General features: G+C 40.6%; 1 protein-coding gene across 1 annotated transcript in view; it reads right to left on the bottom strand.

Moving 5' to 3' along the window:
* Window positions 1–14,528, bottom strand: part of LOC132979049 (neurocan core protein-like) — a 44,242-nt gene that overhangs the window by 8,723 nt on the left and 20,991 nt on the right. The window contains exons 8-14 of the mRNA XM_061044513.1: window positions 13,979–14,122; window positions 13,804–13,887; window positions 13,566–13,723; window positions 13,324–13,474; window positions 9,934–10,983; window positions 6,076–6,192; window positions 1,043–1,156 (exon numbers count right to left, since the gene is read on the bottom strand). Of these exons, the coding sequence (XP_060900496.1) occupies window positions 1,043–1,156; window positions 6,076–6,192; window positions 9,934–10,983; window positions 13,324–13,474; window positions 13,566–13,723; window positions 13,804–13,887; window positions 13,979–14,122 (1,818 nt within the window). The remainder of the gene's footprint in view (window positions 1–1,042; window positions 1,157–6,075; window positions 6,193–9,933; window positions 10,984–13,323; window positions 13,475–13,565; window positions 13,724–13,803; window positions 13,888–13,978; window positions 14,123–14,528) is intronic.

Raw genomic sequence — 14,528 nt, 5'->3', positions numbered from 1 at the left:
TAAAAAAATCTTCAAATATAAGTATAAGTCTGCTTCTAAACTTATTTCAGATCTAGTTTAGTTAATACCATGGCAGGATTAAATGTATCTGGAGAACAACTCGTCTTATGTGGAAAAGATACAGTATTATAAAAGATATGTTAAACTTGTTAACTGTCTGACCGCTAGTAGGGCTATCAAAGAAGCGTTTTAATATTTAGATCCCCTTTTGTATGCACATGGGGAATGCCAGTGTTTGAGTTTTGGGTTTGTTTGCTTTTCCACAGTTCGACAGTTTGTTGCAGTTGCACACATCAAACCACTGCACCTACAAAAGCACAGAAAAACAAGACTGAGCACAATGTATGGTTTGATTTTAAAAACCTGCTTTGCTAGTGTTCTCACAGGGAGGAAATACACATTTGTTTGGATACTTTATGGAACAATGACTGTAAACACAAGTATTGTTGGTTTACAGGTCACTCAAAGAGACAGATTTAAACTACAGAGGACACACAGTTTCCAGAAGTCTCACCAGACAAACTAAAGTAGTGCTGTCACATTACACATTAAACCTTTGTCACTGATTTATCTTCCATACAGTATGCAATATCCTGACTGAAAACTGTGCAAATACAAAGTGATGCTTCTCAAACAGAGTGCATTTTCTTCTTACATATGCAGGAGTTACAGTCAGTATGTGTCAGCCTGCAGCCCTGAACTGTCAAACTGTCTGCTGAAAGATTTGTCTTTCTGATATTCTGTTATGACATAAATCTGCAACAGACGCTGTACAGTGATCGGGATTAAATCCACCAGCACAGTTTCCAAAAAGAGTGTTACTGCTAGCATCATATGCATGAATCTTAACAAGTTCACAGCTGTGGCTGCACACACAACAATGTGAGCGATATGTTACAGTCTGCTAGAGTAAAATAATAACATTATTTCATATCAAATGAATGCATGATAATCACATAGCTTTGCAGGATCTGTGTGTGTGTGTGTGTGTGTGTGTGTGTGTGTGTGTGTGTGTGTGTGTGTGCAGTTTTCTTACTCCCACCTTTCTCGCATGTGTCTCCTCCATAGCTTGGCAGGCAAAGGCACAGGAAGGAATCAATCTTGTCGATGCAAGTGCCTCCATTTTCACAAGGCTCTGACTGGCAGTCGTCAACATCTATGAGGGAGTGGGAAAAAAAAAACGAGAACAGGCGGGTTGCGGATCTCATTAGAAGGTTCAAATAAAAAGGATGTTTTCTGATGAAGAGATGTTCGCTGCAAAAAAAAAAGGGAAAATATGTGGGTGCTATCAGAGCTGTAAGCACAGACACTAGATAAGCTTGATATTAGCCCTGGATGAAACTGTGAAATGTGTCTATGTCGGTGATTGCAGTCTTAAAAGGTGTTAGGATAATACAGTCTCTCTAGTCTTGTTACATTGCTTTAGATGCATTCACAGAGCTGGATGTATATCTTAAACCCCTCCTTTCTCTCTTTTTTAACATCTCATATAAGGGGTAAAGCTATGCGTTGAGCTGGCTCTTTTAACTCAGTCAAAAGTATAAAGATAGATGACAAGAGAATCTGGGTTCAAGCCCCCAATTTAGCATTCATCCACCCTGCTGAAGAGGCCCTAAGCATCAACAGACACTCCCCCAGCTTCAGGGCCGCTAAGCTAACTGTGCTCACTGTGCTCTTTCACCTCTTCATGTGGGGAAAAGCAAGCAAAGGGAACATTTCGCCTCAGGGGTCTTTAAAGTATCACTTTGTCATTGTAAATAGAGGGCATGTAATCGTCTTTGACCACTGTTGGGCTTTCTGGATGGAACTATAACAGATCAACCCCAGGACTTCAGAAATCTATTAAAACTCACAGCGAGAGTGTGAAAGGAAAGCTGCTTATAAAGTTCAATCTTGCGTCAAAGTATATCCTCTGAACTTAACTGCCACTTAGTTGAAAGCAAAAAAGGCAATCTATGAAAGGTCAGTGGCTGTAAAGATGTAAATGTTTCTGACAAATCAAACCTGAATGACCTTTTAGCCTCGTATAAAACTTTCATTTCAGACTGTGTCACTACACACACTGAGGACTGCTTTCTATAGCACAGATTCATTTACAAGCTGGACTAAATTGTGTGAAATGAAGAAGTATATTGCGGCGTACTTTTGTTTTTGAATCTTTTTCATTATAATCCCTTTTTCTCCGCTTTAACTGTTGTGTTCGCAGTGGAGGTTTGATGTGGCTTTAATCTGACAGCAGAGGTAGTTTATCTGTTTATAAAAATGGCAGAAGTACAAAGTTTTTCGAGGACAGACACAGAAACCAAGATTTATGCTGATATGTTTTCTCATATGATTCATACGGTTCTTACAGGCTCCTCGTTTTAAAATGAATGATTCTGTTGATCTGCAAGATGAAAGGGTGACAGAAGTTAAGAGCACAGAGTCAGAGATTTTGCAAGAGTCACTCTTCTTTTTGAAAGAATAAAATCTTCTTTGACAAGCTGCCTCGTGATTTAAATGACTTGTTAGTGTTAGGTCTGAAATCTGCATCATGTCAGAGAGTATTACACTGTGGTTGAAGAAATGTAGAATTTAAAATTGCTACTACAGTAAAATATGTAGTTCCTGAAAAAAGTAACACCTAAAAAACTTTAAACAAAAAATGAAAAACTGAAACATCCCCAAACTAATCATGACTAGTCTGACCCTGAATGACCTCTGCAAGCGCTAGTTCATAGCTAAACACTGAAATCCCCCTCTCTTCATTAAAATTAGCCCACTTCTTTGTGGTTGAGTAAAAAACCTCTGATCCCTCGTCCCTCTCATCCATTATGCAGAGGGGAAGCTGCTCTTCTGAAAGATAATTCTGCAAATTCTGCAAACCCATAACAAAGACTTCTGCAGACCAACACAGCGGCTGCTGGCTGTCAGATTGACGGCCCATCTGTCTATTCGTCCTTCTTTCTGCACCGTGGACAGACAAAACTTGGCACGCTGTACGTTTTCAGGTGTTCACAGCCTGAATGGGACTTTGAATAGAGATAAGAATGCCTGCTTATAAGGTTCATTTATTTGAAAGTGACTTACTTTAGGTTTGGCTGCCTAATGAGCTGAGCAGATATTAAAGAACAAAGAAGCACTCTCAAGGCCAATTCATACCTGCATGTGTCAGAGTGTGTTATTGTTCATCTGCAACAGAGACAGTCTGATTTGGTACATAAAGGGCTAAGCTAAAGCACCACTTCAAAATGTTCTTATATTAGAGGACAGTTGGTTTTAAAGTTTGCGACAATTATAGAAGGTTTGAAAAAAAGGGTAAATATCCCTCATGTATAAAAATAAAGTGATCTAATTAAAGTTCTATTGATCACATTGATAGAAAATTTTAATTCAAGACAGATTCAAACCCCCCAAAAAGTCACTTTCTACACCCAGCGATAGAATAAGTGTGACACATTTTTATTATAAATACATCAATGTGAACCTTAATATGAATGTTCAAGTATGATTAGTTTGCATCAGAGTATACTCTACAAATCAAATATGTTTAAACTGAAACCATAAAACATGAAAACAAATGAGAGAGTTTTGTTATCCTAATCCAAAGAATAAAAGCTTTAAGGCCCTGCTCATCCACAGTCTCCACAGAACTCTTCCTGAGTAAAAGTTGTGGAGAGCTTCACAGTTCATTACACAATGATAATAACAACGTGGCCAAATCAAAATGATACATTTTTAGAGAGTATCAACTAAAAAGATAGATTTATGGCTCCTTTTTCAGACACTGGATTGGTCACAGTAAAGTGTTATTCATAAAAATAACAGCATCTTTAGTGAAAAAGAAAATCAAGCAGAGTCTTGACAAGAGCTCTAATCAGGTAATGTAAGTGGAGAGACATGAGTGGTTGTACCATGGTTCTGTAAATCAGGCTCATTATGTTAACAATACATTTGAAATGGAATAAAACGCCCTTTTGCTGCATTTTGAACCCGTCCTAGTTAATGGTTTAAATCTTTTTTATTCATTTCCATCTGCTTTTGACGTTTCACCATCAATAGTCATCGACCAGCTCTTTGTTTGTCCAGTCAGAGTAACTGTTTACCAGCAGCTCAGGAAGAAGCAGAGAAAAACAAAGTGAATGCAGCGTTTATTCTTTCTTTTAGACCACTGCTTTTTGATCAATGTAGCTCGAGATTTTTCTTGATAATGGTGACTCATCACTGAGTCAGTAACACCAAAGAAAGATAAAATAAAGTGTTTTCATCTGGGCAGTCAACCAAAAACAGTGGTGATTACATACAGACTTTTTAAGGCTTTTGAAATTGAGAATTTTAGATTAGCGTTTTTATGATTTCAGAGCCAAAACCAGCCATGTCAAAAATGTGACTATTAATCAGCTTGACTTCAAATGCAATTGGTCAACATAAAGAATTTGAATCATATGCCACATGGAGCCATCTGATCAAATTTGGCATTGGGAAGCCGCAGAGGTGAACCATGCTAAAAGTCAAGAATAAATATCTGCCGGGACTGTCGTTATTGGATAAACACATAAACTCGGTGGGCTCAGTGCCTATTTGGCAAAATTTCCGCTCCATTTGTTTTTGGCACAAACAGCAGATGTCACAAAACACAAATGGAGTGGAAATGTTGCCTAACAGGCACTCTGCCCGTCATGTGTTGGTGTACGTCCAATAATCTCAACTTCAGCTAATATTTATTCTTGACTTGAAGACACAGGATCACATCTAGCTCCCTGAAAACACTGCAGATAACATATTCCCACTGATTAGAAGCATACAGGCCTGACCTTACAACACAGCTGAACAGATGTAGGCAAAACAAGGAGGAAATCAAAATAAAGAGAGACAGAGAGAGGAAATTACATGTAGATAAAGAAGAATTCATCCGGATAATGTTGATTAAAGATATTGTCTTGTAGCTCATGCAGGTCAGTTTATTTTTTGTTCAACGTGGCATGCTGTTGGCCCTTAACTTATCCCCTCTGTAGTAAAATGTATTTTATCTCTAAGCTCTAAAGCTGGAATCACAAACAGCAGAGATCAGTGTCTCTCAGCCATCTTTAACCCTGCAGGAGAAGGTGATCCTGTGTTTTCTCTGTCCTTTAGTTGCTCCTTAAGTCAGCATTGAATTACAACATCCCATGAATAGATTTCTATGAGGTTTCTTCGGGTATCAAGACCTTTGGGTGAAAAACAATTGATTGGTTTTTGGTTCTGTTCCGAAAGACAGAGCTTACAACACTTTTCTTTTTTCTTTGAGCAATGACGAAACAAGGAGAGGCCTTGATTTGATTCCAGAACCTGTAGGCTTTTTATAACAAACAAAAAAATCAATTCAACTCAAAATCCATCATTTTGTACTTTTCTACATATTACTTTATACAGGAATGTTGGCAGTGAAATCAACCTGCCTTTAGTTTGATCTCAAATTAACATTTGATCCATTAACATTAGTCTACCCAGACAGTCCAACCTTAACTTCTGACCCCTGCCTTTATTCAACTTCCTTTCTCTCATGGCGCTTACAGACTGCCATTTGAAGGCGCAATACGCACGTCCTTGTTATACCTCACGTACAGCGTGAAATCACAGTCGCAAAATGGTGGGGCGAAGTCACTCCACCTCCCGATCCTTTATCGGAGGTAGTGACAGAGGCATAATGGGGGAACGAGTTTGCAATAAGTAACGTCGGGGCCTGAGAGGCGTGACAGCACTGTGTGTGTGTGTGCATGCCTGAGCGTGTGTGTATGTGGAGCTCCCGATGTGTTGCTCACATGCCATGCCTCTTGTGGTCATCTCGGTGTTTGAATTGACACACCGATATTACGCCATTGTGGCTGCATTCTGTAAGTACAATGGCGTAATGATGGCGGAAGTTTACTGCCGGGCTGTTGCGGAAGCTGTAAGCTGTGATGGACAGCTTGACCTTTGACCTAACAAAAGGCTGTTGGAGAGCCTTTCATCAATATGTATAGACTTAAGCAGGCCTGACTTTGTTTCTCATTGTGAATGCATGTCTGCTTTCTGTTTGTCTGTTTGTGTGTGTGTGTATGTTTAAACATTACTTACCAATCTCACAGTTCTCCCCAGCGTATCCTTGTGGGCAGTAACAGCTGTAGCCCGTTCCCTGAGGAAGGCACTTTCCTCCGTGCAGACACGGGTTTGTCACGCAGGGCTCCACTTCAACTGAAACTGACAGAATTGAAGGATTTTAAATAAGGGGGTCACTTTTTTTTTTTTTTTATCACATATTCCCATTCTTTCAATGATGTATGTTTAATTAAATATGACAGCAAATGTTAAACCAGTACATTAATTTATTGTCCTTGCCCGCTTCATTCTTTAACTGCCCGCTCCCTGTATGACACAAAATCAAGAACAAATAATAAAAAGAGGACTAATACTGTGCAGTAGATCGTCTTTTGTTTTGTTGCTTTGGAAAAGTGTTTTATAGGATCAACTTAATCAATTATTTATTTTTGTGGATTGAATAAAGTTGGTAGTTAGACACAATTCCCTTCACAGCTGCTAAGGTTTTGAACAACAAAAAACGTCTGTATGACTCATTGAAAAAAAAAAAACATGGCACCCTGATTCTCCTTAATTGCAGCTCAGCCAAAAAACCAGCGTTTACAACACACGCATATCCATTTCACACTTGGTCTCTTTTCAAAGGGATCAGAAGCCAGAGAGCTTCAACCCTCGCAATCCACTCACATCCACAGTTGTCATGGTAACCATATGGAAAGAGAGGCCTTGGCTCACTCCGGCGGGCGTCGTGGGCAGCGTGAGAACTTCAGACATTAGGCGTCCTCAACAGAAACGAGCAGACCTCCCGCTGAGTATATTCACCCCTTAAATGTGTGCATGCGTGTGGTCTCCTTCCACAATTACACATTTCCATATCAATTGACACACCACCACGTGTTTCTCCCCTGAGCCGCTCATTAGGAGCAACTTCAGGTCTTTGAAATCCACCACTCGTTCATCCTGGCCGCTAAAGCTGCGGCTGTGGGAGTCTTTGTTCTGCCAGCATTCTCCCTCTCTCCCTCTGACACACTGAGCACTGCAGAGGAGGGGGTTGTGTGTGAGGATGATGCTGTGTGTATTTGTAGTTCTGTATGTTTGTGTTCACAAGGTATGATGAACGAAAATCAATACACCAGCTATGATTAGCCTCGAGGTTGATCCCATCCAATAGCTAACCAGAAGCAGTAATCTCAAACTCACACTCTCGGAATGATCATTATTTTGGCTGTTGTGTTGGGAAAAATAAACATTCAGGGACAAAAGATGGACGTTTTCATTCGAGGACTCTGGTAGAAAATAGGATTTCTAAATAACATCAACTCTATAGATTTATGTTAATTTTTTTTTAGCAAATCCTCAGCTTCTGGTTTATATTCTGCAAGATCAGGTTCCTAAACCAGCCATGCATTTCACTGAATGTACATCAGTCCAGACTGGAGTCTACTTCCCTCCTCTTCATCAGTCAAGGTTATGGACTGTTTGACAAATATCAACTGTTGTGACAAGCAGATTTACTACTGAATGTGTGCGTGCGTAACTGTAGGTGTGTGTAGATAAACCTGGTGCGAATCATTAAAGCGAGTGGTGCAGAAAAATCAATAGTGTATAGAAGGAGCTGACAGAGTGGACTGTCCCTTGCGCTGCACCCACACCGCCAGCACAAACAACAACAATAAGCTGGCGGCAGCAAAATCCAACAAATAAGTTTGCAGAGATATGACAGTAAAGGTAGGTATAAGACTTTCTAGTTGTAAAGCGGCTCAAAGAATTAATTCACACATCATACAGAGCTTTTGCTTGGAGTAATCACAGCTCTAGACAGAGAGGAAATATGGTTTACTTTGGAAATATGATTCTGGGATAAGAGCTTTCAACCTCACAGGCAGCACTGGCATATCTGTGAAGGCATGAGAGCAGAAAGAGGAAGGTGAAACAGTGAAATTGGCTGTGATTAAAATGTAACTGAAAGATGTTGTGATAAAAATGTGCTGACAGGAATCAGACAATGGAAAGAAAGTTGACTGCACGCTGTTTTAGTGCAGCGAACAAGAATACTCGCATCTGAAAATGATGTGCTTCCTTACTGAAGGTCCCTGAATGTAACCTGAGGCTTCTGTTTTTTTCTCCTCTACCTCATTGATTGAACTGACTGATGAAGTGCTCCGTGATCCAGTCAGGAGAGAAAATACTGACCAACGCCATTAAACCAGACCACAAGGGACTGAGCTGCAGCAGAGAGTGTGTATATGTAAAGAAAAGAGAAAGAGGGTGTAGTCGTTATTTTGCTCCAATCTCCTGAGACCAAATCTTTCCACTTGGGCTGTTTGTGTAGCAAAGATATGGATGTTAGTTTATGTGTTTGTTTATGGCCTTCATCCTGCATGACTCCAGGGTCTCCGTCAATCAATCAGCCTTCATACTGTACACTAGCAGCCCAAACGGTTGCCCTCGGCTTCTTGTCGATACAGTTTACAGCTGTTTTCCATCTGTAGACTTCTCACACACCCCGAGCAGGCAGCTGAGACGAGCCTGCTGCAGACATAAGCCGCTTTCAAAGGGAGCAAAAATAAATCACCATAGAAATGTGTGATAGCATGATGCCCGTGGGGCTTTCAAATGCCTGGTGATAGGATGTTTCCTGTGCAAGCTCTTATTATCAGGAAAAAAAAAAAAAGAAGTGAATCAGGGAGCCAGGCCGGGATTTCACCTGATATACTGTGCTAGACTTAATCAACAGATTGTATATGATTGCAGGAATGTGGCTTCTGGTGGGAATGAAAGGTAGCCCATACAGCCGGGAAATACAGGCTGATTTTGTTTTTTTATAAATAGGGCATGGGAAGAAATGAAAAGTCAATCTCAAGGGTAGTTATTTTTGTAAAGCTATATATCTGTAAGGTTTGATAACAGTCTACTAACCAAAGTAGCCTAAGACATAAGAATGAGGACGTGTTAATTTGACTTTTTTTTTGTGTGTTAAATATAACACGTAGCATATGGAACCTATACCTAACCAACATGTTTTTAACACGTGGAAACACTTGGTTGAGGAACCGTCTTATGGTTTGGAAAATATTGTTATTTGGGATCTGTAAATGTTAACCATTAAGGTCAGATATAATGCAAAAAAACACTTTACCATGTTTTTCTAACACTATGTGTCCCTAGCATTTCTACAAACCCTCCAGTTATGAGAAAAGTCCATCCTCTCCATCTTCAGAAAAACTCTTCAGAAAATATGTGCTTAAACAGGCTGCAGATTTTTGGTAAGAAACTTCACAGACATGTTTTGGGGAGCTCTGAGACTTATTTAAACATCTTGAAAAGATATAATATGTGACCTTTAACATCCGGTTTCACACAGTAGGCAAAAGTTTAGTTTCCTGCGAGAAAGAAAACATTTTTTCCTGATGAAAAGGATTTCATGCCACTACTGTATCATACGAGGTTAAGAGGTCATACTCACTGTAACATGGAGAAAATATATGCAACACCCATATACACATTTATGTGTAAGTTTACCAGAAAATCGGTCTTGCTAACATTTTAGGTAATAAAGTTACTATCCCCCCACCCCCTTCCTAATAGGTAATCCTGGGAATTAAACCTGTACAATCATCTGACTGACTGACTGCTCATGTTCAGTACTGTGTCTGTCCCCTTTAGTAAAAATGTCTAATTCACAGGTCTCTAGTTTAACTTTGTGAGGACAACTTGCATGACAGACAGTACTAAAGAAATCTGGCTCTTGTTATAAGAATCTGAAATTATCTTTGTTTCAATAATCATTACTGCTTTAAACACAAATGCTACTATTCTACAAATGGATGTATTAATCAAGCAAAGTGAAGCAGACCTACAGGACGAAACTGTCTGAAATCAAACACACATACTAACCTGCTGTGCTGATTGTTATGGTGCTGATGTTGACTCCTCCTCTGCTCTCCTCCTCCATGTTGCCTGGTAACAAGGCCCCTGAGCCCACAGCATGAGACCAAGCTGGCTCCTCCTCATCTGGGGGTCCAGGGGGAGGGTAATCCAGAGAGCTGTTAAGAACAGGTTTGTCCACTGGGTACCATTTCAGAGGTGTCAGGGGTTTGCCCTGGTTCTTCAAATACTCAGATGTAACTGGCTCTTTCGATTGAGAAGGGGAAGGGGGCGATGATGGGGAGGGAGAGGGTGATGGGGATTGGGTATTGGATGGTGACTGGGAGGAGGGAGATGGGGAAGATTGAAAGAAGGATGTGGATGAAGACATTGGAGTGGCGGTAATGGATTGATCCAGTAAGGTTGATGGTTTTGGGGTTTCAGCAGGTGAAGAAGACAGGGCCTCCAATGTGGCTGCTCCTGTGCTTTCTGTCCAAGTTGAAGTAATCTCTATTAACTCCAGAGGATTAGCAGTGGTGGTAGTGGTAGTCGTGGTGGTTGTAGACTGTCCCTTCCTGTGCCCCCTCTCTCTAGATCTTTCTCTGGATCTTTCTCTGGGTTTGCTCGTTCCAACTGGTCGGCGGGAAACTTGTATCTCCCCCTTTGCTTCAGCGCCGGTGATTTCTCCGCTTCCCTCATCTTCTCCTTTCCCTTTCTCCTCTCCTTTCCCCTTATCTTCTCCTCTGCTCCTGTCCTCCCCTCTGTTCTTCTTCCCTCGTCCTCTTCCTCCTCTTCCACCGGATCTAGAAGTCACCGTCTCATCCCTTTTGTCACCTGACTGAGTAGTGGTCTCCGCCTCTACACGGACCCAGGTTTCAGTGCTGGATGAGAGGATTTCGGGCTTAGAGCTGGAGGCGATGGAAGTCTCTTGATTATCCCACCTCTTGGTGCCCTCTGTAGTCATGGAGTTACTGGAGGCAGCCAAAGTCGATGCCAGACGAGTGGGTGAATCTTCACTGGCGTGTGTAGAGTTTTCTCTTGAGGGAACGTTGAACCATGAACTTCCCCAGGAAAACAAACCTGCGAGCGAAAAACAGAGGAAAAGAAAAAGAAAAACAAGGCAAGTCAGGAGTAGAACTATATGACAGACTGAGAATAGTCTTAAAGACAATGCCAAGAGTGTCGAAAAAAAATTAAAATAACCATATAGGGTCACTCTCTGTGCCAAGGGAGACAAAAACAAACATATCTAAGCTGTCTGAGCTATCCCTGAGTTGTTTTTCCTTATCACCACACCAGCATTGTTTAGTATATTATCAGCAAGGGAGAGCAAACTTCTGAGGACACTGTAGAGAAAAACACTTATAAAAAGGTCTTAATAGTACTGAGCATTCTCTTCTACAATACACGTATGTTAAACATTACTTTACTGTAGAAAGCACTCTTTATTATTAAACACTTATGGAGGCAGGAGAAGATCCTTTGTTTTTAACATCTAACATACAGCACTGAGTGTAAGTTGGATCCTTCATTATAGTACACCTTTCATGTCCTAATAGAATTGTTATAATTACCAGTTTGTGACCTGTAAGTGCCATTCATGTTAAAGTGCTTCTTCCTATGACTAAATAGCTAATTAAATAGCTTTCCCCCCTGTAAGCTCAGTAATTTGGCTTGGTGATTAACAATACGAAATTGTCTGTAGAGAAATTAAGATAAGGAAGTCAAAGTCAACCAATATCAGCCTATTTTAAAATATTAATTGCTAATTGTGCATCAATCATACAACGGTCTTGTTGCCCAGTGAACTGCACACTTGCAACATTTTTGCTGTCAATCTCAAGTGACCATGTAGCATCAAGAAGCAAACAGAGATGCAGAAACAAAGATCAGTTAACCTCATACTCATACAAGGGCATCAATCTAAAAGCTTTTGAATTCTTTAATGTGTCTAAAACCTTTCTGGACCCACACATCCACAGTTTAGTTCACATTGAATTAAACTAAAGACCACTGCAGCCTCACATATTGCCTCAGAATTTAATCAACCCCTCTGTAACACAGTTTCAACAAAGTCTGAACAGAGTTTCCTGCAATTTGGAAACCATTTCACCCTCAGCCCCTACATTAAGCACTATAAACCTGCTAATGCTTAGAGACTGGACAAGAGGAACACAGGTTTATGACATTTGTTTTCTATCACCTGCTTTCCTTTGTCTGCCATTTAAAGGAAACCAGATGTTTTCACATACAATGCCTATGACCACATTTTAATAATTTGAAACAGCTTAAGATTTACGTTGGTAGACATGCCGTCTCTGCATTAATCCAACATCTACCAACTGCATATGCAAGAGTTGAGAAATATCTCTGCTTTACTAGGAGTTAATTATATAGCAGTTTTCATGCAGAAAAGTGTCAGTAAGCACTGCAATTATTCAAGAGAAAGGTCAATTGTAAATGTAAAAACAATGGAAGAAATATAGAAAACAGACAAAGGTAAATACACCAAGGGAAAAAAACATCATATTTAAAAATCAGAATTAGCTTTGAACAAATGTGTTTTAGTAAAGAATCAAATGAGCTCTAGTTCAGAATGCATAATCTCTGGTAAGAGTTGCACTACTTCTTCTTCTTCTATTTCTTCTACTACTATTGACAGGAAAACGGCAAGTGACTGTACTAATGCTGTATAGGTAAATGTGATGCCAGCCTAAATGTGACGTTTGTCTTGACTTTGTTTAGTTTAATCTGAGCAGATATAAAGCTCATTAAATTGAATCTGAATTAACTGTAAGCATTCACTGTAGTGAGTGTGTCAGACTTGTGACTGCTCAGTACACGTAGGACATCATAAATCCTTCTCACATTATTCTTTATATTTTTATATATGAAAGTCATTATGATATTCATACCATGAGGACAAGTCAAGTGAAAGGGGCAGAATTATTTAAATTGCGTTACAGTGTGAAGGAGATCAAAGCCAACAGCTGGAGCTCGTCAGCTGTCCCACCTGGTGTCAATCACAGCTCGTTAGCAGCTCTACACAGAGCCGACCTGAGCTGCAGAGACAGGTGGATTTAGGGTGACCCCTTTAGGATACCAGCCAGGTTTTTGCCAATTTGCTGAAGGGTTAGGGTAAATACTGGACATACACACCCCAGCTCCAACTCTCTGCTCTACCCAGTTTTGCCTCTTAGTGGTGTTTCTCAAATGACTTTGATTCCTCTGGCTTGTTTCGTTTGTGACATCCTGTTGTGTTTCCCAATTCAGGTTCCACAACATCACAGGCCTGAGCCCACTAGAGTTTAATTTGAAACAAATTAAGAGCACTGCACACGTGCATACACCATCATCAAGCATTTCTGTTGTTTTATATCTCAGATCCTGTGGCCTTGTCAGTAACACTGTTGCACTCACCTGGGGATGGATTTGACGCCTCGTCTGTCTTCTTCGTGGCCGGCTCCTCCTCCCCTGCCTGTTCACTCGGTGTTTGGGTTCCTTCCTCATCTTCAGTCCCCGCCAGGTAGTTCCATGGCTTCCAGATGGATTTAACAATCTTTGAGATCACCTTCAGTGAGAAGTGGATGGACAGAGCTGGCTCAGTAATGTTAAAGAAGGATTTTGAATTTCAAAATGAAAGAAATGTAACCCAGACTGACCTTCTTCTCAGCAGGTGTTGGTTGGATTGGCGGTCGAAGAAACTCCTCGGAGTCAGGGCCAGGTTCAAGTGTCTCTCCCCAGTCAAATAAGCTCTGTCCTGGAATTAGCTGCAGGGTCATAAATGATCCTGAAGAGTCTGAGGACCAATGGTCTGGGGCTAAGGACACAATGAGATGAATTACTTAACAGATCCTGATTCATTTGGATAGATATGTCATCTGAAATCACAAGCCTTACATGCAAGGGAGGCCTCCTCTTCCAGGTCTACTAACCCGGTCCAGTTTGTGGGTAAAACATTGAGGACATTGCCGTCTGAGGAACCTGCAAGATTAAACATAGAAATACTTTCATTTACTGAATTGATCAGCTGGTTAGTGCTGCTAAATGTGCTGATGGTAGACAAATGTAAAACCTCTGGTAGTTGTAGGTTGTTGTGTAGACGAGTCACTGTTGTCGGCCCCTGCGGACTCGGCATCACTCGAACCTGTGAGGTAGCTCCAGGGCTTCCACAGGGAGGTGTAGATCTGAGAGATGGAGCCTGAATTCTTCACTTTACCTGTAAATAAACACGCACAAAATGATTGGATGCTCACATGGCATTTACAGAGGGATGATTTTTTTTTTCCAGAATATCTCTTCCTTTAGCAGAAACTCTCCAATGTTAGCGAAAAGGAAGAACAAAAAAAGTAAATATTCAACTAAACACCTCATGTCCCTTATGTTTCTTTCTCCCACTGCTCCTGTCAACCAGCTGTTTCCAACATACATGACACATATAGAAAATGTGGATCAGAAATCTCTGCTGCTGTAGCTTCGACAGTGGCAATGACATCTATTGTCATTAATAGTACAGGTACAGGACTTGAGGCTTCCAAAGCAACTTCCACACTTTTTAAAGGAGTGAGAAAGAATTTTTATTCATTTGTATTCATCATGTTTTAAACCATTTAGAATCCACATCT

The sequence above is a fragment of the Labrus mixtus genome, chromosome 8 (genome assembly GCF_963584025.1).
Source record: "Labrus mixtus chromosome 8, fLabMix1.1, whole genome shotgun sequence".
Taxonomy (NCBI): Eukaryota; Metazoa; Chordata; class Actinopteri; order Labriformes; family Labridae; genus Labrus; species Labrus mixtus.
This window is presented reverse-complemented; position numbering and strand designations above follow the sequence as displayed.